This window comes from Salvia splendens, chromosome 18 (assembly GCF_004379255.2).
Source record: "Salvia splendens isolate huo1 chromosome 18, SspV2, whole genome shotgun sequence".
Lineage (NCBI taxonomy): Eukaryota > Viridiplantae > Streptophyta > Magnoliopsida > Lamiales > Lamiaceae > Salvia > Salvia splendens.
This window is the reverse complement of record NC_056049.1, coordinates 4039397-4064417: the sequence shown is the minus strand read 5'-3', so window position 1 is coordinate 4064417 and position 25021 is coordinate 4039397. Positions and strand designations below refer to the sequence as shown.

The 25021-nt window shown below is 34.9% G+C and overlaps 5 protein-coding genes across 6 annotated transcripts; 2 read left to right on the top strand and 3 right to left on the bottom strand.

Moving 5' to 3' along the window:
- Window positions 1-5149: 5149 nt before the first annotated feature.
- LOC121777921 (ER membrane protein complex subunit 3-like) lies at window positions 5150-10248 on the bottom strand. The gene is made up of 10 exons (XM_042175253.1): window positions 10207-10248; window positions 9502-9561; window positions 8374-8537; window positions 8189-8282; window positions 7378-7497; window positions 7240-7288; window positions 6892-6991; window positions 6721-6782; window positions 6509-6567; window positions 5150-5524 (listed from the first exon to the last, which is right to left on the bottom strand). The coding sequence occupies exons 1-10, from the start codon at window positions 10246-10248 to the stop codon at window positions 5417-5419; spliced, it is 858 nt and encodes a 285-aa protein (XP_042031187.1). The 3' UTR covers window positions 5150-5416.
- LOC121777617 lies at window positions 9187-12907 on the bottom strand. Of its 2 annotated transcripts, none has more exons than XM_042174926.1 (6): window positions 12413-12907; window positions 11521-11632; window positions 11269-11440; window positions 10995-11182; window positions 10583-10728; window positions 9187-10343 (listed from the first exon to the last, which is right to left on the bottom strand). In XM_042174926.1, the coding sequence occupies exons 1-5, from the start codon at window positions 12739-12741 to the stop codon at window positions 10603-10605; spliced, it is 927 nt and encodes a 308-aa protein (XP_042030860.1). In that variant the 5' UTR covers window positions 12742-12907; the 3' UTR covers window positions 9187-10343; window positions 10583-10602. The 2 variants fall into 2 exon arrangements, with proteins under 2 accessions (XP_042030860.1, XP_042030861.1); XM_042174927.1 differs by having other exon boundaries at window positions 9187-9561.
- A 1107-nt stretch (window positions 12908-14014) lies between these two features.
- LOC121775895 lies at window positions 14015-17830 on the top strand. The gene is made up of 4 exons (XM_042172978.1): window positions 14015-14210; window positions 15911-16132; window positions 16234-16451; window positions 17528-17830. The coding sequence occupies exons 1-3, from the start codon at window positions 14040-14042 to the stop codon at window positions 16438-16440; spliced, it is 600 nt and encodes a 199-aa protein (XP_042028912.1). The 5' UTR covers window positions 14015-14039; the 3' UTR covers window positions 16441-16451; window positions 17528-17830.
- Window positions 17831-18567: 737 nt separating this feature from the next.
- LOC121777650 (rho GDP-dissociation inhibitor 1-like) lies at window positions 18568-21262 on the top strand. Its single transcript, XM_042174969.1, has 5 exons — window positions 18568-19171; window positions 19283-19349; window positions 20103-20321; window positions 20416-20540; window positions 20948-21262. The coding sequence occupies exons 1-5, from the start codon at window positions 18977-18979 to the stop codon at window positions 21023-21025; spliced, it is 684 nt and encodes a 227-aa protein (XP_042030903.1). The 5' UTR covers window positions 18568-18976; the 3' UTR covers window positions 21026-21262.
- Window positions 21263-23323: 2061 nt separating this feature from the next.
- On the bottom strand, window positions 23324-24697 carry LOC121776406 (long-chain-alcohol O-fatty-acyltransferase-like). The gene has a single exon (XM_042173582.1). It carries the CDS (start codon window positions 24452-24454, stop codon window positions 23429-23431), a length of 1026 nt encoding a protein of 341 aa, XP_042029516.1. The 5' UTR covers window positions 24455-24697; the 3' UTR covers window positions 23324-23428.
- Between the last annotated feature and the right edge of the window lie 324 nt (window positions 24698-25021).

Below are 25021 nucleotides of genomic sequence, written 5' to 3'. Positions count from 1 at the left end.
CAACTGGAAAGCTTATTAAAAAGCGAGGTGTGGGTGGGCCAACTGAGTGACAAAGGTCGGTGGCATTACTTTGATGTGGGCCCAACAGTGCCAGCTATGCCCATTTGTAAATGGGGCCCATCAATCTACCTACGTGGACTTCTTTCCAATTTCTTAATCGCCAAAATTATGGCATTTTATAATAATAATACTAATAATGATAATAATAATAATAATAAAGGTAGATATATCATTAGATGAGGGAATATTAAATGTAAAGATAGAAAGAAATGTGCGCAAGTATTTTCAGTATCTCAGGCCACTTGTGTAGTCAGAAATCTCAATTTTTTTCTATTATAGATCCAAATCTATTGATTCTAAGGAATTAGGTTAAATAATACAGTAAAACATTATTTTAGTAGAAGAAGTTTATATGACCATTTTCACAGATTTAAGCGACCAAGAAATAAGATGGCTTGGACAGTTGGACTAGATTCATATCAAAATATAATAGCCAAGATATATGTTTGCCACTATCCAAAATAATTGATAATTTTACTTCTGTAATTGAATTATAAACGAGGAATCCAACAATTATACATGAGACAAAGAGAGAAATAATTTGTACAGTATAAAAGAAAAAAAGAGATAAGAACCATGAGAATAAAGTGAGAAGAGATAGGAACTATGACTCTGAGGAAGAGATAGAATTTATAAAAATAGTCATATTTCTTCATTTAAGATAAGATCATTAAGAAATAAAGTTAAGTGGGATAGGAAGTGTCAATTAGAGTGAGAGATAAAGTCATAAAACTTAGAAATATAACTTTTACTATTTTCTTTCAAACATTACTTACTCCAAAATATTTATTAGCTTACTTTGTGTATAAAATAAATAAATACTTATATTCGTAGATATAGAAAAAAATCCTATCAGTTATGAATACAATTTAGGTGTCAAGCACCTGCACTTAAAATAATATGTCTACCCAACTTTTGATAAAAATGAAATAGAAAAACAAATGTATACTCAATTTAATAGAAGGTACTCCATATCCCTATCTCCGTCAATAATGTCTTATTTTGTCATTTTCATCCGTTCATTAATAAATATTTTATTTGTCTTTTTATTATTTTTATAATAGATCTCACATTCCATTTACTTCTATTTCACTCATATTTTATTATAAAACTAATATATAACCTACATTTCACAATTTTTTTAATTCACTTTCTATTACAATTCTTAAAAATCGTGTCAAGACAAACCGAGTCTATAATCCGTGGACGGAGGGAGTACTACCAAAGTTCATGACTCCATCCGTCTCAACTAATCTCAGTCATTTCTTTTTTTTGACAAAAAACAAAACATTGAATTACTCTTATTTTATTCCATCATCTACTTTACTCTTTCATTATCTTTTCTACTTTATTTATCACTCATACTTTTTAACAAAATTTTTTAATCTTCGTACCCAATAGTTTTGACTCAACTTAATTGGGACGGAGAAAGTCCTATCTTTTTGTAGATAATAAGTACACATCATAAGTTGAGCCTTATTTTACACAAAAAAAATAAGCCAAGTCATTGTTTATTTTCATCTTTTTTTCCACTTTATCAATTTTATTAAAATCGTATCTTACAATATACAGACTATTGATATTGGATGTTGTATATATTCCATCATCAATTGTAATTTAAATAAAAAAAATGCTCATTATAATTAGAAAAGGACTGCAAATGAATTGATTTTCTTTTATTGTTGGAGTATGTGGTATGGTGAAGTATGACCTTTAGAAATTTCATAAAATAGAACCACTACATAAATTAATTACGATTATAATTAGGGTACAACAAAAAAATATAGAAAGGGAATACTTTCATCTCATGCTTCCTCTTTGTCGATTAATACTACTGGCTCCACCAGCCCGTTTGATTTAACGCTGTCCATCCCTGGCGTATAATAACTCGCCACGTGGACGCAGAACACGGTGCACGTCACTGATGTCTGCTGCCATGCCCAATTTACCTAACCTTGGGCCCACACACCAAGATTCTGTTTTAAGGGCATAAATAAACCCGTTTCCACCAAGTCCCCTCCACATCATCATTCCTTTACAACTGCAGCCCAGGCCCCAACTCCTCTAACCCTGCAGGCCACAACCCGGACCGCAACTTATAAATGACACTATTCACAATTTCAACCTATTTTACACGTAAAATAAAAAAACACCGAAAATTTATAACACGAGAATTTCATTTATAACACGAGAATTTCATTTTTAATACAAAAACAATAAATTATAACCTAAAAAATATAAAAAAAATTAGAATATTAAAAAAATCAAAAAAAAATTGCAAATCTGCATCACGTCGCCCCTCTCCTTCTTCTTCCTCCTCCTTCTTTCTCTCCCCCTCCATCTTCTTCCTCTTTCAAAATGTAAAAATTCAGAAAAATAATTGCAAATCTGCAGCACGTCGCCGCCCCTCTTCTTCATCTTCCTCCCTCTTCTTCCTCTTCCAATTTTTTGGCAAAAATTCCTTCTTCCGTCACGGCCCCACTCCGATTAACGCGCACTGGGCCGGGCCACGGGACAGTCACCAGGCCGGGAACGCGGCCCCGAGACCGACCCAGGCCGTGCCACTCTTCCGTGTAACGCGTGGGATGGGCCGGGACTCACGATTTGCGGCCCGGCCCGTAGCGTTAAAGATACTCTATAACCCTCATTTTATTTTCTTTTTCTTTAACTTTATTTGATACTTCATGTTTCATCCGTCCCTAAAAATTTGTTACTTATTTCATTTTTCGTCCATCCCTAAAAATTTGTCACTTTATGCTTTTACCATTTTTTATAGTAGACCTCATATTCCACTAACTCATTCTCACTCACATTATATTTTAAAATTAATACTCTCTCCGTCCACGAAAAATAGGGCTATTCTATTTTTATCCCTCGTTTTGGAAAAAAAATAATAAATAGTTAAATTGGATAAAAAAATAGTAAGATAGAGAATAATATAGAGAAGTTTTCTTTCTATCCACTTTAACTATTTATTATCATTTTTTCAAAACGAGGGATAAAAATTGAATAGCCCTATTTTTCGTGGACGGATGGAGTATATAAAAGTCGGTACCATATGCCATTAACTTTTTCAATTAACTTTCTATTACATTTCTTAAAACTCGTGCCGAGTCAAATGGTATCAAATTTTAAGGGACGGAGGGTGAATCCATAAATCCATACAAATACTTTGCATCGATCGAATTTAAATTACTCCTTTCATATTACTTTATGTGGATCTTAATTCATGAATAAAAATTAACACAACTATTGTACTACTATAATGTTAACAACATATAGTATGTCACACATAAATGCTACATAATTTTTATTTTATAGTATCATTTTTTTTTACCCCATAACAAAAATAACATTACGTACCAAACATGTGAGTTTTTTGTTACAGAGGATATTTTTGGAAATTTCAATTAAATAGTAACTAAACATCTGATTTCTTTTTTATTCCTTTCTTTTTCTTCTTCTTTAGTTTCTTCTTCTTTATTTTTTCTTCATTTTCTTCTTTCTTTTTTCTTTTCTCTTTTTTTTCTTCTTTCTTTTTATTGTTTTATACATACATCTAATTGCATTTATAATATAAATCAAGAAAAAAACATCTAATTAAATTAATTATTTAAACTAATGAAATAATTAAATATTTTTAATTAAATTATTTTAAGTACTCATTTTTGAGTTGAAACACCTAACTAAAAATTTTCAATTGTTTATATCATTATGAATACAATTCACAATTTTAAATTACAATTATAATATTAAATATTAATTTAATATACTCCCTTCGTCTAATAAAGATTGTCTCACTTTGACCGGGCACGAGTTTTAAGAAATGTAATGAAAAATGGGTTGAAAAAGTTAGTGGAATGTAAGTCTCACTTTTATATATTAGTTTTAAAATAAAATGTGAGTAGGAAAGAGTTAGTGGAATATAGGGTCCACTACAAAAAATGGTAAAAAGTTAAATGAGACAAATTTTGTGGGACGGACGGAAATGGAAAAATGGGACAATCTTTGTGGGTCGGAGGGAGTATTAGTATAGAATAATAATAATAATAATAGTTATTATTATATAATATAATATAATATGATTCACAATTTAAAAAATTATAGGACTATAATGATTTATTAATTAATAGTACTAGTTTTTATTACTATTATAACACTAATATTATTATAATAATAATTAAATATAATTATAACTATAATTTTAATTAAGTACTATATTTGAAATATATGAAAAAATAAATTAATTATTAATTTATAATATCAAAATTATAATATTAATATTGATTAATAATAATATTATAAAGAGTGAGGAGAATGAGAGAAGATATTATAATATCACTTTTGGAACTAGTATTATATAAGCCCAAAATATCCTCTATGACACAAATGGAAAAATGTACTATTTGTTTAAAGGGTATTTTGGGGTGAAAATTGCATCAGGTATCAAAAATGTGATTTATAGGCACTAAAACGATATAAAATAAAGACCGTGTATCATTTATGTGCGAAAGTGAAAGATCAGGTATTATTTATGTAGTTCACTCTTAAAACAATAAGAGTATTTATTTTTCCCATAAAAAAAGCTGCATATAAATTAAGGATAGAATGTATAATCCTCACTCCTACTAAAAGAAAACATTGTTTTTGTAAACTTTGTACACTGATCTTTGATCATAGGAAACTTCACTCCATTAGAATCTAAAATAGCAATATATAATTTCTTGATGAAATTATTGTTCCTTGTTTGAATTTTTTTTAAAAAAAGCCACATTATCTATGTATTTTTGTACGAAAAGAAAAACACAGTTATTAATATTAGTACTCCCTCCATTCCCTTATAGTTGAGTCATTTTTCCATTTTTCCATTTTGAAAAATTTCCTCAGACATTTCTATATATGTTAACACTTTTCTCACTATTACTTTATTCACTTTTTTTTTTATCTCTTACTTTTTTATTTATCTACTTAACTCACCAAACATCATTTTCTTAAATTCCGTACAAAAAGTTCTACCTCAACTACGAACGGTGGGAATACAATTCTAAATTCCCAAGGAACAACAATATTCTAATTCCTTGGCATAAGATGTCGGTTGCTTAAAAAATTAACTGGGGGCAAAGTATTACCAATGGTTAAAACCTACAGCCAACATCAACGATGGTTCCTTTTACTACAGTAGAGAGACAAACAATGTAATGAGGCGGTTTTGGCTGGTTTGGACCCCAGCACTCGATATTCTTTCGTTTAGAACTACTGGGATCATGGCAACTAGACGCACCACGAAGAACATGGGGGATAGCAGCAGCAATGATGTATGAGCATGAGTGTATGACTACGGACCGGATGTACTTGGTCATTTCTGGACAAGTTTCTTCAGTACTGATTCTGCTCGCTGCTCGAATTTTGGTAAGGCCCAGTCATGTTGGACGATGTCCAGATTATCTTTCTCTGCACCCAAACTCTGATCCAACAAGAAGAATAGAAACCCATCAAAAACATTCATGATAACAAATTTCATTTCAGAAACAGTAGCGTGTTGGCATATTTTTAATATCCAAACATTTTAACAGAAATTATGATTACCAAGTCATTAAAAGGTGCCAAACTGCTTAACCAACTTAGCTGCTCATTTAATAAGTGTAAACTGTGCCTGTGCAGATTCTTTGATAGACTTACACTTGTTATAAATCATCAATCACTAAGGTATCCAGATTTAAAAGACACTCAAATCCTAGCATATGCGCCAAGGCTGTGAGATAAAAATATGCAAGTTCTTTAAAGGTCTTGAACCTAATCTCAAAATGGTTCTTTTGGCAGTTTGACAGATAAATGTTTGGTCAGTGTGCTGTTAAAGTTAGGCACCCACTAAATAATGATTAATGACCACATTTCCAGGAAAAGGATGCTGATGTAGGACAGCTTTTGGAGTTTCATGTCATTGGAAAACTGAGGAAAGTCATAAATTACAAAAGTACTTAGCATTTCAAAAAGGCAAGATCCTTACAAACAAATGGCTGTGGAATGGTGAGGTTAACGGACCCAATAAGGAAATAGCAAAGTGCAGAAGTGGGAACCAAATCAATTGAGATTGTGGGTCACCAAACAACATATTTTCTGCTTAAAGAACAATATATGTTCAAATAGGTTATACAGGCTAATGCCCTCCATAGAGTCCAGCACAAACTGCCAACTAAAAAAGTGGTAAAGATTTTGATAGTAACTTATATCCAGGTCAATAGAAAAAGTTGGTCGAGTGCTGACAAAAAACCTTATACTTACATATTCAAGACTATAATCAAGCAACAATCAAATTCAGAAGACAGTTAGCTACTCATCGAATCTGCACGAATTATGTAGAAGTAGAACAAGGAACATGTTCAGAAAGAATACTCTGCTCTCATTATAAAAGCATATACAGGGGAAGGAAAAAAACATATAGCCTTACCCTGGTTGGGTCGAATCCAAATCCACCCATTTGCATCATGCGCTGTGTATCATCAGTTGCTGTTGAAGATCAAGGACTCGTGTTAGTTACCAAGTAAAAGTACTTTCTTCATTATAGTAATAGATACGTATCTGGTTGGTTCTACAATTTTTGCTGTGTGGTTTTAAACTACCAACAAAGAACAGCATTGGCAAAAGGTCAAGAATACTGACCATTGTCTTCTCCAAGAATAAGACTGAAGAGACCCCTTAACCCAAAAAGATTGAGAAAATACCTGCCAAGAAAAAAATTTGATCACTTTTTACATCAGCTATAATCTCAAAGCCAGTCAAAAGAAACTGTTGTAGTGATTTGAAATTTTTGTTCATGGGTAGCGGGAATACCAAGAGCGACTGCTGACATAACTAACATCAACAGTGCTCAAGTCTATGCCATTTTGCAGCATTGCCCTGAATCTCTGGGTAAGAGGAAATGGAATCTTTGCTGCAAAAACAAGATGTAACCTTCATATCAGACTTGCTAGGATATAATTAAATGCTGAAATTTCACCAATGATACACAATAATTAATACTCCTATTTGATTTTAGTAACAAATGTTCCAATAATTGGACATAAAAATCAATGTGAAGTGGCCATAAATTAACTATATGGAAATTGAGCATCTCAGGTTACACAGTACGTTCACAAATATGTGAGGAAAGAATGAAAAGAAAAGGCAACCTAATCATACCTGCTACAAATCCAGAGAAAAAAAAGTTAACCCAGGCAAAAGTAAGTGTCTGTTCAACAAAAAGGCGAGCAAGTTAGAAAAGATAGATCTTGTTACAAACTACAAGTATCAAAACGATGGAGCAGGCAGCAACTTCACCTGTGGAATAATCATTGAGAGATTTTTTTTCATCATATCCATAGCCATGTTAGGATCCGAAAACATCTGTGCCTGTGGGTTCTGAGCTTGACCCTTGGGTACGTGTAATAATCCATTCTCCTGCAATTTGAAGCCCAGTGTTTAATCTTAAGAAAATTAAACCGCATGTCAATCCTTGTTGACATCAGACAACAAGTGCATAAACATAAGAGGCTATAGAGAAGATATATAATCAAAGTAATAAGTTTTCTGCTAAAATTCAAGGTTCCACACACATTCACAAGTCACAACTTAGACACATCAGATGAAAATCAATCATGTGCTCTTACAATGAGCTTTATCATAAAGATAAATCTAATCTCTTGCTTTCTCATGCTGAAATGTGCTTGGCAGGTACGAGAACGGAAAAAGAGGAATTTGGTTGTGTCCGTTTAAGCCTTTTAAAGGGGAGATCATAGTGGTCGTTATATACATAAAACCAGTTGTCACAAAATGTCTGTGAGACCATCTAAGAATGCAATAGTAGTAGATTTGAGGTCTCCCGCCCTTAGAAAGGGAAGAGCTACAAGGCTGACTGATTTAGCTCAAGGTCTCTTCATACTTGTTTACTCATCAAACTACTCAATTTTTTTCTTATTCATCTTCACAGAAAATTTTCTGAGATCTGGACTAGAATTACGATGGTTCTGGTGATAAGATTCTATACGGCTATACCTATGCTTTACATCATACATATTCGCTCCAAAGACGTGCTCATCAATTACCAAATCACAAACATATATACAACGAAATAAAAAACTAATTCTCTCACTTCATTGTTGTAGTAGTGCTTTCGAGCACGGAACGACTTAGCAGGAATGAAATTAGCGGCCGCCCTAAGATTCCTCGCCCTAGTTATCAGTTGCCTGTCAACGGAAAACCAATCCGCAAACTTTCAATATTTAACCACACGCTTTTAACCTCAGCTATCAATTATAGAAAAAAGTTAAGAGATACCCTTCTTTGACGATTTTGAGATCGGGAACTTGATCGGAGCGCATGAGCTTAGATACGAAGTAACGGAGGACTCCGATGAGCACCATCACCACCGATAAAGGTATCAACACCCTCCGCCATTGTTTTCCTCTGAAGGTTTCGGATCCGGCTAACTCAGCTCCACACTTTGGTTTTCTACGTCAAGCAGATGATATTCTATTTGGGCCGTCAGTCTAATTTTCCATCTTCACTATTGGGCCTTCTTCACTCTTGTTGGGCTTTTAGTTATTTAATTAGCCTATAAATTATGCTAAATTTTACTTGTGTAATATTTTTCCACTAAAATGACATAATTAAGCAAATTATGTTTTATTTTATAGTAGCACTCGCATGTCACCTTATTTATCTTTATAAGGAGGATGAAGAATTGGGTACAATCCTAGTTCCCTTCTCTAACTCAGAAACGCATGTATTCATGATATTGTGCTTTAGAAAGAGAAATTTTTTTTTTAAGAAAACTAAACTAAAAATTAAACTAAAATACATGGATCATCCTTCCTAATTAAATTCTGATTGAAAATTAATAAAGTTTAATTAGAAATAAATAATTCTTAGTTGAATTTAATAAGAGTGCGAATGCAAAAAAGTCATTGCCTAGCTTTTCAGAGAGAGACTGGTATATCATGCAGCAGCAGATAAACAACAGAGTATATAAAATTTTACATGACCAAATCAAGATTCAATTAAGGATAGGTTTTATCTTTTGATTTTGATGCCAAGATTCATATCCGTAGACCATGTTTCTGTTTGATGTTTTGTATAGCATCTCGGATATCATTACAAGAAAAGAGGGCATTAGAACTTGCAGGATACATATCTTTGCCATACAAGAGGCATCTGTACACCAATCAAAAGGTGTTCACAGTCAAGTCATGTACTAACTATTGCATCCTATCCGTTACAACGGCAGTAGAGGTGAAGCCAGAGAGAAAAGAAAGAACACCCTAAACAAGCTACGGCAGCATAATTACAAAACAAGTATAGCCCACATCTGGTGTAACTAGGATGCACTCGGATCTTAGTCACTACCTGTGAGTGACGTCGCCATAGCATCTAAACATTAGACGAGTCAAAAGAAACTAAAATTACATCTCCATCAGCATCAGTCATGTCATCATAAACAACTAGCAAGCTACAGTGTAGAGATACCTGCAACAGTTGAAGAAATGGATGATCAATTGTGGTGCTATCGCAACTCGATGGTGTTATTTTGCTAGTGAATTCCATTAAGTAGAGTAAAAGTTCGCAGCTGCATTATATGATGATTTTCTGTGCAAGCTACACACATAATTAGCCCTATAGTTTTGTTATTGTTCTTTACCTTAAAATCCTACTCACTGGTATACACAACTCTAGTGAACATCATATCCCATAACATTATCATCATAGTATTGCTTCACCACAACACAAGTAGCAGAACAACCTCATCACCTCATCAGAATCAAATCGAGAACACATCATATGCCATCAATTGCTATCATATGAGGAAAAATATATTTTTGGTTGAAGTCGCATCCAGAAACCACATCATACCATGTCAATGAAGTTCAACCTACACTACTATAGAAGTCAAGAACTAATGAACACTATTGTCTCCGTATTTCATCCATAGAACATGCACATTCAAGATTCAGTGCATGTGTAGGAATGATAGGTTGATTAGCTCAAACAAGGAGGAAGTACGTGGATTGTGAGCTCTAGATTCTCGAAAGAGATATAGGTGTGTAAAAGACAATGGTGAAGTTGACACTACCGGTTTGCTGGTTTCAGGAGAAGGTGGAATAGGCTAATTACTGTACAGGGATCCAAGATTTCCCTCTTTCCAATGTTATCCATCTCTCTGATTAGGGGTAGGAGAGAGACGATTGTGATCTCATCTTGAGTGGGCGTCCGCGCACGTTAAAGAATTGCCGTGTGGAAGAAGGTTAGAGCTGAATGCAACAAGATCATCTCAAGCAGTTAGATTAATCACTGTATGGTAGCTTTCAACCATAAACCATATGACAACATGCTAACTAGAAAAGGAACTAGGGAGAAGAGACAAGAGGAAAATGCAGTCTTATGGTAGCAAGGTCTGTTAAAAGAGTAACAAATAAGCAGGTAGACCAATAAAATATGTAGGTGCCAAGTTTATATGTGATATGCACATTCAAGGCAACTTACTGCTTACCATTCACATAAAAGAACACATTAACACTGCTTCGGCAAATGATGGCGTAAAAGCATCTCCTGAATTCCCAAAGCAGAAATGCTTTCACACCCTAAAAGCTCTTGAAGCTTCCCATCGCAGTGAATAACCATAGAACTCAGTGGATCCTATGAAAGAGAGTTGGGGTCAAGAAAAACTTGTAATGGTAATATGTTAGTAACAAACACAATGTGAAATAATTTAAGCAGTGGGCCACAAATCAATGTTGCTTCCATACCAGAAACAACACAACATGGATAAGTATGCATAACAAGGATCAGCATATAAAATTTAGGCAATAAATTGGGTGGAGAGAGAATACAATAGTAAGATAAACCAGGCATATCACACTGGATAAACCCGCATGCATGTCATACAGATACAGTAACAGTACCTCTAGTTGGTTAGCTTGTATGTACTCCCAGACAAGACCCAAGGCTTCCGACCGAAGCATCTCTTTTTCCCCAGTTCCAAAAAATTTAGCTAGTTCATCTGATATCGCCACAGGAAGAAGACTGGGATCGGAACTTTGCTTAGTAGAATCATCTTCAACTTTTGATTTCTTGGCTTGAACTGGTTCTTCTGCAAGCAGTTCAGAAATACTGTGAAAAATAGATATTTGTTAAACTAATGTATAAGTGAGGTGGCCCAAAGTTCCTTTCCCATACTCGTTGGATCAAGTCGCAAAATGTGCTTTGCCAACAGCTTATTCATCTTGAACATGTCAGTGCAGTCTGTCTCAAAAACCAATCGCAGAGCATCATCACAGATAATCTTTCTCTTGTTCTCTGGATCCTGAAGGTTGTGCTTCCTAATATACACCCACAGCTGCTTCACTATCTGTATCAGTACAAAGCACTTTGTAATGCCTTAATGCATATATTAGAACAAGTTAAGCTAGCAGCTCATGGGATCAGAACCTCCGTCCTTGGCAATTCCGGCTGCCCAACAATCGCCTGTAGTTTAGGTGAAACACCACATAGTTTGTTTAGACCTCCCGGACCACCCCTTCTTTTGGTTCCTGCTGGAGCTCTGCAAACAAAGTATATTACTCACATTTCATTCAAAAGATGATCACTGAGTCTTATACAAGCATGTCAACATTAAGTTTCTAGAAATGGAAGAGCCTAGTAAGATTCCTTCCAAAGCAGGGAAACAATTGACGGCTGAAAATCATCTTTGCATGTTGGAAATATTAGCACTCATTTTCGTGCTTCATATACGAAAAAACTAAGCACTGTTCAACAGAACAACACGTTAACAGCACTACACAGTAGATTATTGCAAGTTGCGGGTGGCTCATCATTTATGAAGTCACAGGTTCAAAATCCCTTGACATCTCAAACTCCCTAAGCCTAAATGCTTATTGACATATACGGATAGATGAAAAACATTTACATCTATAACATTCAAGTAAAACTTATCAGGAGGAATCAAGAAAGCATTATAAGGCCAAGGCTGAAAATTGTAGTAAGAGCTAAAAAACTCCTTTTTTTTAAAACCTCGAACACAAACAAGTAAATTTCTTAGTAACAAATTATCAACTTTCAATAATTATCAAGAATAACTCTGATAGTAACGTGAAATTGTAGGTCAACGAGCAGATACACCAAACAAAAATAGATACTACTACTACTACTACTACTAATTTATGAATTTCAACTAAATACAAAGCCAAGCAGAGTTAACAATGCACACCAAAACAAAGCAACTCATGATTCCTGCCTAACGAAAAAAACAACTTAGTCAATCGAAAAGCTAATTATTTCACAAAAGACAAAAAAAAATAGAAATAAGAAATGAAACGCGCACCTTCCTTTGTGCGTTTCAGAGGCATTTGCTGCCGCATTCTCTTCTTTCGGCGGCGGCTGCGGGTAGGCAGGGTGAGTTTGGTGGTGGAGAGAGAAATGAGGGGGTTGTGGAAATGGATGGGGTTGAGGGGGCAGGTGTTCTCTGGAAACGGGGTGGGAGCGGAGGAGGAAGGTGATCTGGTCTCTGATGAAGTCGGATTTGTGCGCGAGGCTCAGCCCTAGCTTGGCCTCCAGGCACTGCACGACGCCGTTGAGAGATGTGACGGCGTTGGGGTCTGAGTGACGGAGAACTGTCTCCACGGTTTGCGCTATCTCCTCGTCCGACACCATTGCTATCGTTATATGCTTCTGCTTCTCAGCTCATACAGACACACTCTCTCTCTCTCTCTGTTCTGAACGGCTTTTCCCTCTCTTCTCCCTCGCTCTCTCAGCACGGATGCAGTGGCAATGGGAGTGTTTTTTTTTGCAGAAAAGAGAAAAGGAAATACTACTATTATTCAAAAGATAAAGAAAAAGAAGGTGGAGTGAAATAAAAGTTAAATCAGTTTTGGATTTTTGTTCAGTAAGTTTGCCCGAAATTACGATCTTGCCCATTGTCATTATTTTAGATGGACGGACATGTTTGTTCAACAACCGAAACAAAGGTAAAATGTTTTTGATATATTTTGTCATGTGTTTATATGCTTTTAATTCATTATCTATGTATAGTAAACAATATCATCATTATTCGTATTGATATAAAAAATTCCATATTGTTTTATATTGATACATAATAAGTCCAGTTAATATAATTAATACACAACATGTTCCAATTTGTTTTATTGGGATGCATTCTATTAACAAATTCTGCCTTACGACATCCCAATTATCGACTTAAATGGCAACAAAAAAATTGATGGTGTGACTTTTTTTAAATGATACTCCTATATTTTCTTATTACATTTCAATTATGTAATTTAATATTATATAATTTAATACTAATTATGTACTCCCTCCGTCCTAACCCAACTAAGTTGAGTCGTATTTTTTTTTGGGATGTCCCAACTAAGTTGAGTCATTTCATTTTTTGATAAAAAACAAAACATCCAATCACTCTTACTTTATTACATTACCTACTTTACTCTCTTTTTATCTTTCCTACTTTATTCATCTCTCCTACTTTTCAACATAATTTTTTAATCTCGATGTCCAAAAGTTTTGTATAAACTTAGTTGGGACGGAAGGAGTAATATTTTTAGGTAATTAGAGTTATGTAACTTTTTATTTTAATTATGAAATAATGATGCAATTTTTTTTTATCTCATATAGCAAAGAGTTGATGATGTATAAATATAAATGATGGAATGCATGAAAATAAAACAGGAATAAATTTGTCTATATGATATAGTATATGAACAACAAATTCTTTATACTCATAAACTGTGAAAATATTTGGTATGAATATTATAGCCCAAATGAGTTCATCATAGGAATTTGGATGTGTCACCAAAATCCAATGGTAACATAGGAATGTGGATGCCTTTCTTTTGGGCCTGAAAGCCCAACCCGGACCATTATTAATTATATGGCCCGAGAAGGAGATGTAGGCATAGAAGAAGGGAGAAGGAAGAAGTGGAGAGTTGTGAACAATGGCGCAAATACTTAGTCTTCCTCCACTACTCCCAGCTTGTAGAAATCGAATTCCAGCTCTGCTCAAAACCGCCACCTCGACCAGTTCAACCCACAGCTGGAGCTCTCTCTCGCATTCGCTGAATTGCAACGGCAGGTTTTCATGCCTCTTCTCCGATAATCGTAAACAGGTTCGTCTCCACTTTCGATATTTTTTCGAACTAACTAGCTATTAATTCGCAAACGTGGAATTGGAGTATTTAGTTTGGTACATATATAGAATCGATATGCGTTTTTCCCCTTAATTGGGGTGAACTTATTGGATAACCCGTAACACAGAGCTTTGACTTGTTATTTGCAATTGAATCTGAAAAAGATATTGCCCCGAGGTATGATTTTAGGCGGCTAATGCAACAGCATTCTGCATGGGTGATAGTCGGTTTTGGTTCATTAGTTTGGTTGCTAAGTAGGTGTGTTTAAATTTTAATGATTAAAGTTTCGTATATAAGGGGAGACTTATTTGCAACTTAACTTCATGCTGAATTTTAAGCCAAAGCTAGCATCATTTGATAGAGTAAAAGCTATGTTGTGTCGATAATCCGAGGTAAATCATGGAAACACTGCTCTCCTTTTTGGCCATGAATGTGTCCTTAGATATTAACACAAGTGTCTTCAGTTTTGAAGCCAACAGCTTTATCTTCAATTTCACTTTATGTATATGCCTAAATTGGTAAATCCGGGTCCAAAGTAGCAGATATTTGAACATAAGCGAGGGAGGGTGTAAGCAGGAATCCGATAGAAACAGGGGAATGAGGTGCACCAGCATTGCTTTGCTAAAAAAACCGTATCTCGAATATAGCTGAGGGAGAGAACTAGGAGCATGGGAGAGGAAAGAGGTGCAAAATAAGCCAATGAAGACTTAAAAACCCACCTCTTCTACAACCTTAACTGGCTCCTAGCACCCATACACCTCCAGTAGATTTTTCTTTTACATATGGTATGAGGTGGAGGCACATGCAAACACTTAAGAAGCTCAGTGAGACCATTCTGGAATTGGAATTGATGAAAAATAAAGACAAAACAATGGGGAAAAGAGGAAAGTGAGAGAGCTTTCTTTGATTGTGATTGGAATGGCGATATTCTGTGAGTAGGTAGATGGCTTATCCATCTAACGAAGTGAGTTTGTTTTAAATTGTGTGCCAGAAAGAGGTAAGTCTGATAAGTTATTCCTTTTTCAAGAAAATGTAATAGCATAAGGGAACTTCCAACCAGTAGATATTTTAGTGCAGCATCTGTATTCATGCTAAAACCATAAATACTATGTGCTTAGTCCAGGCTCATTCTCCAGTGAATTTAAGTAAAAATAGACTAATTTGCGAGAAATTTACAATAGCTAAAATATATGTAAAAATAGTCCACTCACAACCACCACACCACCCTCCTAAGCTGCAGTCACCGCCACCACAACTAGTCTCCTGGCCACCAGGTTGAACCAAATGGTCCCTTAGTACCTGATAATGCACACTTAAACTTTGGATCTTTTAAAAACCCAAGATTTCATCTTAATTGAAGAATTTTGAGGATATGTTTATTAAGAAATCCTTAGAACTGAGTGTTTTGTTTCGTTGCTTCAGTTTAATTTCCTGTGAATGCATCCATTTGAAAAGAATAATTGAATAGACTTACTTCCTACTGAAGAATGAATGATATATATAACATGTGTGTTGGCCATTATGGATGACATAATAAAGATAGGTTTAGATTTTGAATTTGGCTGGGAAGTATGAATAGGGGAATTCGAATGATACTTCTATATTCCAGAGATGTGCATAAATTTCTGATACACTCTTGATGGCATGCTATTCATCTATCACATATATGTTAACTACAGGACCAGGCTCGAAAAGCCTTAGAAAGTGCCCTTGGTGGCAAGAAAGCGGAGTTGGAGCAATGGGATAAAGAAATTAAAAGGAGAGAGGAAGCAGGTGGAGGAGGAAATTCTGGGGGAGGTGGTTGGTTTGGATGGCGTAGGTGGTTTGGTGGATCCGATGATGGCCATTTCTGGCAGGAAGCACAGCAAGCAAGCCTTACAATTTTGGGCATTCTTGTCATTGTAACATCCTTCTCAATATCATTCCAAATCCTTTTCTTTTTGGGCTGCGTCTGCCTTTTTTCTTCTCTTTCTCCTGAAACTTTATATTTGTGCTGATACAGTATCTGATCGTGGCAAAGGGAGATGTGCTGCTTGCTGTCATTTTCAATCCTCTGTTGTTTGCTTTGCGAGGGACACGGTCTGTATTTGCCTTCTTGACATCAAAGATTACAAATCAAAATGGGCAAAACTTTGGCACTCCACAAGAGGAAGTGGTTGTACATGTTTCTGCAAAAGAGCGAGTAGTGGGAAAATGGGGAAGCAATTGATTTTATTCCAGGTAAAATATTCATCACAGTACAAATGATATCATTTTCATAACAATAGCAAGATGGTATGTGCAACAACATAAAAGTTATTGATTTGAATAAAATGAATTTTTATACATATATAACAAAACCACAATTTTGATAAACCTTAGTTCGTAAGGATTCTTATATATCTTGTAGCATCAAATAAATAATGCCTAAATGTTCTATATAAACATTAATTTACTAAAGTAACCTTATAAATTAAGATAAGTGAGGTTATTATAGGTGTATCAAAATTTGTAACAAAATATAATAGCAACAATAGAACTAGATAAAGGAGCTATTTTCTTACCCTTAGCAAGAGTATCACTTTAACATAGCATGTGAATTGTGATAGAGGCCTGGCATTCTGGAAACATTTGGATTCTTTGATTTGGTCTCATCATTTTATATCACACCAAGTTTGTTTGGTCATTTTCAATGCTTTGGTATGGTCCGTATGGATAATCCTGTTATGCTTTTGGCCCTTCACAGTTATTTAAATGTTTACTGGAATTTGTACACAGCCAAATATATTTATCTTGTAGTATGGTCAAAAGGGTATTATTTCTGAGTATGTTTTCTGGAATATACTGTATCATGCATAGAGCATGATTCATGAATTATGATTTATTGTTGAATTTTATTAATCATGATGTAAGGTGATTATGATTTATGAACGCCAAGATAATCACTTTTAAGTTAAGAGGGAATCGCCAATGATATCTTTTCTAATCAAGAATATCAGAGTTATTGAAAAAGGATAGTATGTTTTATGATCTTGCAATCACATCAGTGAATCAATTTGATTCTAGATTTTAGCAATTGCTACCTTTCTCAGCATATACTACTAATATTTTTGCAATCTTCTCTTATTAATGACTCCTAGAAGTGGATCTAAATCAGACGATTTCTTGATTAGATATTGGCATATTGCACAAAAATACCATTTAGGGCTAGGCACAGACTCTACTCCTTATGGCAAGTTTGTTTTGCATAATTTATTGTTTGTCACTCGTATTGCTCATGGGTGTATGATGTATCCTAACCCAGTCTACGATTACAGGAGCAGCCGGTGAAGATCTTTCTTCAGAACACAAGCCTGCACGGCCACATCAATCGTGCTATAGAATGTGATTATGAAGAAGACGAACAAACACGGGCAACGGGGTGAAGCAGTCTGGATTGTGCAAGGTCGTAGTTTTGATTTCTAATTTATGTGACGATACTTAAGTTCATATTGAAATTTTGCATTTGTCATAGGTCTGTAATTTTGTTGCGACATAAGACCTCCATGTGAGAATATGCTGGCCACAAAATGGAGAAATCGTGCCCCATTACTCCTACATAAAATCATGGGTTGGAATTATATGGCCTCTTTATTCAATGCAATAATTGCTATTACCTATATTAATTCTTAATTAGACTATTTTATTCCTAAACACGACTTTACCAAATACTATACCAAGTACTAAAAAAACACCATCATATTTGGTAGTACTCATCATACCATGAATGATAAATAAATGATCTTTGTATCACTGGTATGTGTCTATTTCATATGCAATCTATCCATAAAAAAATTGAATAATTTTTGTATCACTGGTATGTGTCTATTTCATATGCAATCTATCCATAAAAAACTGAATAATTTCGTCAATATTATACGTTTCATATAATATCGGATTTCATTAAATCTTTACATAGATAATCATATTGCGGATTGATTGACGGCAAAAAGAAAAAGATTTTAAATGTGTACGAAATCCGACATAGACTTTCGGCATACTACAAAACATCACTTTATTTATCAAACTTTTTGACTGAGCAAAAATGTTTCACCGTATAAACACGGTCGCTGAAACAGTAAAAAGTAAAAACACTAGTGCTAGAAGACGACGAGTTTTTACAGAGTGTAATTGGGTGCACGTACACCTCACTTAATCATAGGCCAATGGAACTCGCACATCATTCCTAGGCTGTCTCTTATCATACATTTTGAATGTTTCCATGAAATTTCAAAACTAGTGCAAACGTAATGACATTCACGATCTCCCCCACCTCGTTAATTAATTATGCTATTCTTTTTTTTGAAACGGATATTTGTTGCCATAGGCTCATTAATTCGCAATCCCGGATCACCACTGAACTAGTACTATTTCTCAATCCAATTTCAAGCATCCCTAGAATCTGTCTTTCATTTTCTCTCTCATCAAGTCATCATACACAATTTTTGTTCCTTTGTTCCGTTCTTGATGTCGTTTTCTTGTTAGTTCTTCGCAGGCGTTATCCATTGTGGGGCGTGTTTTTTCCTTTTGTTTCTTCTTTACCCTTTATCGGATTCGGCCCCTTTCAATAATTTAATTGCGGCAATCTCAGTTAATAATATTTAACCTCATTCTCTATAAAAACTCATTCTTTTCCCAGTTGTCGTTTATTCTCTCCACATTGAAGTAGTAGAAGAAGAAGAATCACAGTTTCGCCTTTTGGGATTCTTGAAAATTGTGTGAAATTGATGTCTTTGGCTGTTGGAGTTGCTACGAGTTCAAAAGACATGGGATTTGATGATAACAACAAGGGTGATGGTGAAGGGGGCAACCCGGTTCATAACCCGGAACCCGAAACCGAGGATGAAGACGAGGATGATGCTGAGGCCAAAATTCAGTTGGGGCCTCAGTGCACTCTCAAGGAGTTGTCTGAAAAGGACAAGGTTTGTCTCTTCTACTACCTTAACTAGGCCAAAGATCCTCTCCTTTTGTTTAGTTGTCAAGGATCTTGCACTCACCTTCCGATTTTGTGCTGTTTTGCTCTGAATATTTAGGATGATGAGAGTTTGAGAAGATGGAAGGAACAGCTTCTTGGAAGCGTGGATATCAACTCTGTTGGAGGTGATGGTTTTCTGGCTTTGATGAATTTTAGTAATTTTCATTGCACTTTCAAATTATAATGATTGGTGTTATTGAACTCAAAATACTTGTAGATCTTAGTTTAGTTGTCAAGATGCAGAGAGGGGATGAAACTAGACAGGCTTGTGTGGTGCTTAAGAGTTTAAACAAAACAAAAAAGTTTGAGATTTTTTGCCTCATTGCTTCAATCTCTGGTCACAATAGCCACAGTCCCAAATGTAGTGATTTATGCTTAAAAAAGTTTCAAATTTGATCACTTTCTTTGTCTTATTCACTGTTTTGCTCTCTTTTTTACTCTGAATTTGGGGACTCGTATGTGAGATCTATCATATGCTTGGTCTGGTTGCATTATCGGATTCCGCAACAAAATGTAGTCATTTATGCTTAAAAATAGTTTCAAGTTTGATCACTTTCTTGGCCTTCCTCACTGCTTTGCTCCCTTCTTTCCTCTGAATTTGGAGGCTCATACTTGGCACTTGTGTGTGAGATCTATCATAATTGCTTAGTCTGATTGAATTTTCGGCTCTCGCAACGAATTATATCCAATGATCTTTTCGAAGCCTTTGAATGCCAGTAGAATTAGGTCTTGCATATAATATGTGTTTCTGTATATCTTGCAAGTGTTCCACTTATGGCCCTAGGTTTCTCAAAGATGTTTGGTAGTCGTTGTAATCTATGGAGGGATAATTTTTGTAGATTATTAACCTACTCTTCCCCTCTGATTCTGCATTGTAGAAACACTTGATCCAGAAGTGATAATCGTGAGCTTGACGATTAAAACTGCTGGTAGGGATGATATTGTTCTTCCGATCCCCGAGGATGGGAACCCGAAAAGCCCGTGGTTTGTACTGAAAGAGGGAAGCCGGTACAACCTGGTATTCACGTTCCAGGTTAGCAACAATATTGTAGCTGGCTTCAAGTACAAGAACAATGTCTGGAAAACCGGCATTAAAGGTTGGTTCTTGTTGTCTCTCAGTCTCTGTAACATTTTGCCATTTAGCCAAACAACATTGCTAAAGTTGGTTGTTTTCCAAACTTTGTTTTTCAGTGGACAACACGAAAGAGATGATCGGAACCTTCAGCCCTCAGCCGGAACCTTATACACATATAATGCCAGAAGAGACTACGCCTTCTGGAATTTTTGCTAGAGGTTCATATTCAGCAAAAACTCAGGTAACTGAACCATTATTTTTTTAGTGGAATACATGTTTTGCTGAAATGCAAAAAGAGTATGCCGTTATCGTATAGAGTATTATCTTGTTTGCTGTGTTAACTATTTGATGCTTATATATCAGAATTTTGAGAAGTGAGAACTAATAAATAAATTTTCAAATTATATGTACTTGATTTTCCATTAAATATCTGCAGAAGCAGGTAGAGAAGGACCACCTCTTTATGACCCCAGATAATGAACCATAACTGAATATTTCTTGATATTTCGACATCAATGTTAATCTTATTAGATATACTATCTTAACTGTGTTATAGTATTTGACGAATTGTTCGTTGATTTAGCAACTATGTATGCTTCAACTTCACCACCACCATCTTTTAACCGTGTGTGTTCACTACTACTGCAGTTCCTTGATGATGACAAGAGATGCTACCTGGAGCTTAATTATAGTTTCGAGATCAAGAAAGAGTGGCCGCAGACATAAACTAAAGGTCCCAAGTTAGAACCACATTTCCTGTGTCCTGAGAATGTACCTTGTTTCAGTGTTTTTAAAAGTATTTTTTCGCCGATTTGTTGGTATGTTGTGTGATGAGATGATAGAACGAGGAGGTGAGATTGGTTGTTGAGATGACAAAGTGGATGATACATTTTAGCATTATATCTCATTGATTTGTTGATTGTCATGCAATAAACCTGTGCTTGACCTCCAACAATTCACTTATGTTTCCTCTCTCTCTCTTTCCGCCCTTTTTATCGAGTTTCTTGTATGATCAGAGTGTTGGATCTTCTACTTTAGCATTTTTGTGGTGTTTAAGATATGAATTATGTCGAATATATAGAGAGTTGAGAATCATATGACTCTCATGTCGTTGAAAGATAAACATTGTTCATGCACTTAGACATCCGAGCTTATGTTTGCAAAAACGGGCTTGTTTCCGAAGTGTGGAATGATTGGCCTTTGTACACTTGAACCTGTGAAATTTGATAAAATCTTGTTTTCTTGAGCATTTGGTATCTGCAGTAGTTACAGTGGCCTCTGTCGTTATATATTACGTGTGTGTAGTAGTAGTATATAGTAGTACTAGTATTATTGAGCTTTGCAGTAAAATCTAGTATTATTGAGCTTTGTAGAAAAAAATGATTTCAACATCAAATAGTGATACAAGTTTACTCATACACGAATTTTGTTTGTGTGTGTGTATGAAGAGGGCTATTTCAACTTGTTCAATTCTAACTCCTCCCCTGCTACATAGAATGTGAGTGCAAAAATTATAAAAATAGCCCATGATTACTTGAAATTAGTAGCCTGTTGTGGGTCAAGCTAAAATCTAAAATGAGAATTAGCTCTAATAGTACTCCAAAATAAATCTCATTTTTTATTTGAGTGAAAATACTTATCTTTATGTTTACACTAAACCAAAACCAAAAACTTTTTCAAATTTTGTGCGTTAAAAAGGTACTACTAATATAGAGAATATTCTTTTAAGTTTGAGTATAGAAAAACTTTCCAGATAACAAAAAATAAATAAACCACATATATACTGCATTTTATTTAAACGAATTACTAACATCTAAAGTTATATCTGCACAAAAACATAAACAACATTGAAAATGAGAATTTAAACAGAGCATGAAGAAACCTGAAAAATAAATAGACAAAACCTATATATAATCATTCTGTAAGAAACCTAACAACTAAGTGACTTAAATGAAAAATCACAACATTAACCTAAACCGCAAGCCTCTAAATTGTTGTAATACTAAACTTCAACCAAATGCTATATCCAATGTATAGAATAAATAGAAAATAATGGCACATTAAATGGGGCTCTCTGACTAGCACATTTAATAACATATTTAATGAGTAATTATTGAACTTTCTCCTATTAGTTACAAAATTTTATAAGTCATTAATGCGTGCTTTGATTTTTCATGTTGTAGGTAATTAGAAGGTGAATTATAATTTGTAAACAATATTCAATACAACAGAATTTTAATTAATGACGTGTATTTAATTTTTCAGGAACGGCTTGCAAAGAGGCTTAAAGGATAATGGAATGCTTTGGCAGATTAGAATAAATATATAGAATATATATAGGCCTGTTGCCTCTACACATTTTTCCAGAATGGCCGAAAATGGTGCAAAAAAACATGATATAGAATATTAACACAAAATGGTGCAAAAAAAAAACACAAAAATCAGTAGTGGTAATGCCCAGTTTCCTGCCAAAAGGGCAAAACTGGCATTTAAAATTTTTTCCAAAAAACTGTCCGTTTATATAGTGATAGATTTAAATCCCTATCCCTGACCAGACGTGCAAGTTATAGGGAGTCTGAACAAAGAGGTGTTTGACTTAAGACAAGCCATATAGTTACATATGTTTAACGTGGCTCTTATTGCCTAATTTTCTGTACTAATGTGATGCAGCTTTGGCTATGATCACCCTATGTTTTTCAGCATTTGTTTGAAAATATTAAATCTGTCCAAGCTTGTATGCATTTTCAGGTATAATGAAAAGGATATCAAAGATCCAAAAGACCAACGGTGCAACAAACTACGTAGTTCTAAGAGATAATTTGGCGTAACGTCTTAACTAGAGATTCGTTTCCAGTTTCTGAACACGAATTCTCCAGGTTCTGTACATGAATTCTAATTCTTGGTTCCGATGCGTTTTCCTGATGTTTGTTGAATCTAATCTAGATAAGTATTTAAATCTGTGAATTGAATATAAAGCTTCAAACTTCTTAAGTTAAACTATAGGTGTATGAATCCAACACACAGTACATTGATATTGTTTCATTTATTTAATATTTTGAATCTGGACCACATAACCGCAGGTGTGTGCATGTAAATTGTACACAAATATCGGCCCATTTCAAGCCCAATCTAGGCCCGAATCCTTAAAAACTGAGCTAAAGCTACATATTCTCCAAGAACTCTATCATCAACTCTGTGCTCCAACAACTCTGGCACGACCAACAACATAAATGTAGTCACAACACATACAAATATCAAAGGCCCAATTACTCTTTGAGGCAGTCTCAATGTAGTTTTTATTTTCTTCTTTGTTGTGCTCTCTATAACAACACAAATTCCTTGAAAAATGAAGAAGGTTGGCAAGCCCCATCCAAACCTCACACGGTCCATATAGTAAAAGACGATCTCATGCATGACGTCCGACGCTATAAATGTGACCACCGAGGCTGAGATTGCAGCCCATTTTCGGCCTAATATCCGGCTCATGCCATTCAGGAAGGGAAAAAATATAGTGGATTTTAAACAACTCGAGGCAACACGGTTCCACCTACGGCCCCAAAAGTCTTGCAGTGATGTCGAGAGGTAAGGATGATCGAACGGGTGGTCGGTGTCGATTCCTATTAAAGATCGAGCGATGACCGCGAATGCCCCCAGTGTTATTTCTAATGCTAGGTAAGAATAGATGCATATTAGGAATGAATTTAACATCTGAGGAATCATGTGCTTGGAATACTCCACTTTTGTTAAGAGCAAGAAAAGAAGCACCTTTATAGCATAGTGTGTGAGGTCATTGGGCTGATTGGGCTTGGTTGGGCCGGTGGGCTTTTGGTGGGGCTTAATGGGAAAACAAAAAATGGTTACAAAATGGAGGAGAGAGAGGGATGGATTGGAGAGTGGGCCAGTGTCAAAGACCAATTGTAGAAGCTTGAATGGGGTTAGCCATGTTACAAAAAATGCAATTGGAATATTGAAAATGAGAGCCTTTAAATAGAGTGGAAGAATGTAGAGAAGGTATAGCACAGGTAAGAACAACAAGAATCTGATTATACCTTTTCTCACCAATTTAGTTATGCCATAGCAGTAGCTTGATGAAATACCAATTGTGAACAATACCATGATTAAATTGTTTATCTCTTCCTTCATATCTATCTCCATCTCTGTGTGTATGCGTGCGTGTGTGTGTGTGTGTGTGTGATAGGATCTATGTTTTTAAGAAGAAAGAATGAAGTAAGCATGAGCTATTTGGGATCTAAAATATAAGTACATGTAAAAGAAGTCATGCAATGTTTGAGAGCCCTAATTTTATGTATGTTGATTGGTATGCTACCTAACCATTGGGTGAATTACAAACTTATAAATATTTGTAAATGAATATTTTTTATTTCAGTCCTGCTTTAATATAATACTAGTAGTATTATGAGTATGTAGTTTGTATCAAATTTCTGTAGTTTATACTAGACTCAAAAGTAGGACATACAAAGTTTGTGGTGTAGTTTATACTAGACTCAAAAGTAGGACATACAAAGTTTGTGATGAGTGGGAATCTTCAAGAAATTAGGGAGAATTCTTCATTTTTTCAACTTACCCTAAAACATTTCAAATTTTTGAAATAGTTGAAAATATTTATATAGAGATGTACTCATTTCCTTTTTGTATCTTTTGTTATTTGTTCTTTTTAATCTCAGTCCCACGATTTTGTCATCCAACGGTTAGATTGGTGCC

What these genes read in the sequence shown, in the direction of transcription:
- LOC121777921 (XM_042175253.1), bottom strand. Translation starts at nt 10,248, where the DNA reads ATGGATAACATTGGAAAGAGGGAAATCTTGGATCCCTGTACA. An exon ending in TGACTGATGCTGATGGAGAT is followed by an intron (nt 8,538 to 9,501) that starts GTAATTTTAGTT and finishes AGAAAACCAAAG; the next exon opens with TGTGGAGCTGAGTTAGCCGG. An exon ending in TATGTCAGCAGTCGCTCTTG is followed by an intron (nt 6,783 to 6,891) that starts GTATTCCCGCTA and finishes TTTTCTTGGCAG; the next exon opens with GTATTTTCTCAATCTTTTTG.
- LOC121777617 (XM_042174926.1), bottom strand. Translation starts at nt 12,741, where the DNA reads ATGGTGTCGGACGAGGAGATAGCGCAAACCGTGGAGACAGTTCTCCGT. An exon ending in TTTGCGACTTGATCCAACGA is followed by an intron (nt 11,183 to 11,268) that starts GTATGGGAAAGG and finishes AACTGCTTGCAG; the next exon opens with AAGAACCAGTTCAAGCCAAG. An exon ending in TACAAGCTAACCAACTAGAG is followed by an intron (nt 10,729 to 10,994) that starts GTACTGTTACTG and finishes TCTCTTTCATAG; the next exon opens with GATCCACTGAGTTCTATGGT.
- LOC121775895 (XM_042172978.1), top strand. Translation starts at nt 14,040, where the DNA reads ATGGCGCAAATACTTAGTCTTCCTCCACTACTCCCAGCTTGTAGAAAT. An exon ending in TCTCCGATAATCGTAAACAG is followed by an intron (nt 14,211 to 15,910) that starts GTTCGTCTCCAC and finishes TGTTAACTACAG; the next exon opens with GACCAGGCTCGAAAAGCCTT. An exon ending in TTTTGGGCATTCTTGTCATT is followed by an intron (nt 16,133 to 16,233) that starts GTAACATCCTTC and finishes GTGCTGATACAG; the next exon opens with TATCTGATCGTGGCAAAGGG.
- LOC121777650 (XM_042174969.1), top strand. Translation starts at nt 18,977, where the DNA reads ATGTCTTTGGCTGTTGGAGTTGCTACGAGTTCAAAAGACATGGGATTT. An exon ending in CTGGAAAACCGGCATTAAAG is followed by an intron (nt 20,322 to 20,415) that starts GTTGGTTCTTGT and finishes TTTGTTTTTCAG; the next exon opens with TGGACAACACGAAAGAGATG. An exon ending in CATATTCAGCAAAAACTCAG is followed by an intron (nt 20,541 to 20,947) that starts GTAACTGAACCA and finishes CTACTACTGCAG; the next exon opens with TTCCTTGATGATGACAAGAG.
- LOC121776406 (XM_042173582.1), bottom strand. Translation starts at nt 24,454, where the DNA reads ATGGAGATAGATATGAAGGAAGAGATAAACAATTTAATCATGGTATTG.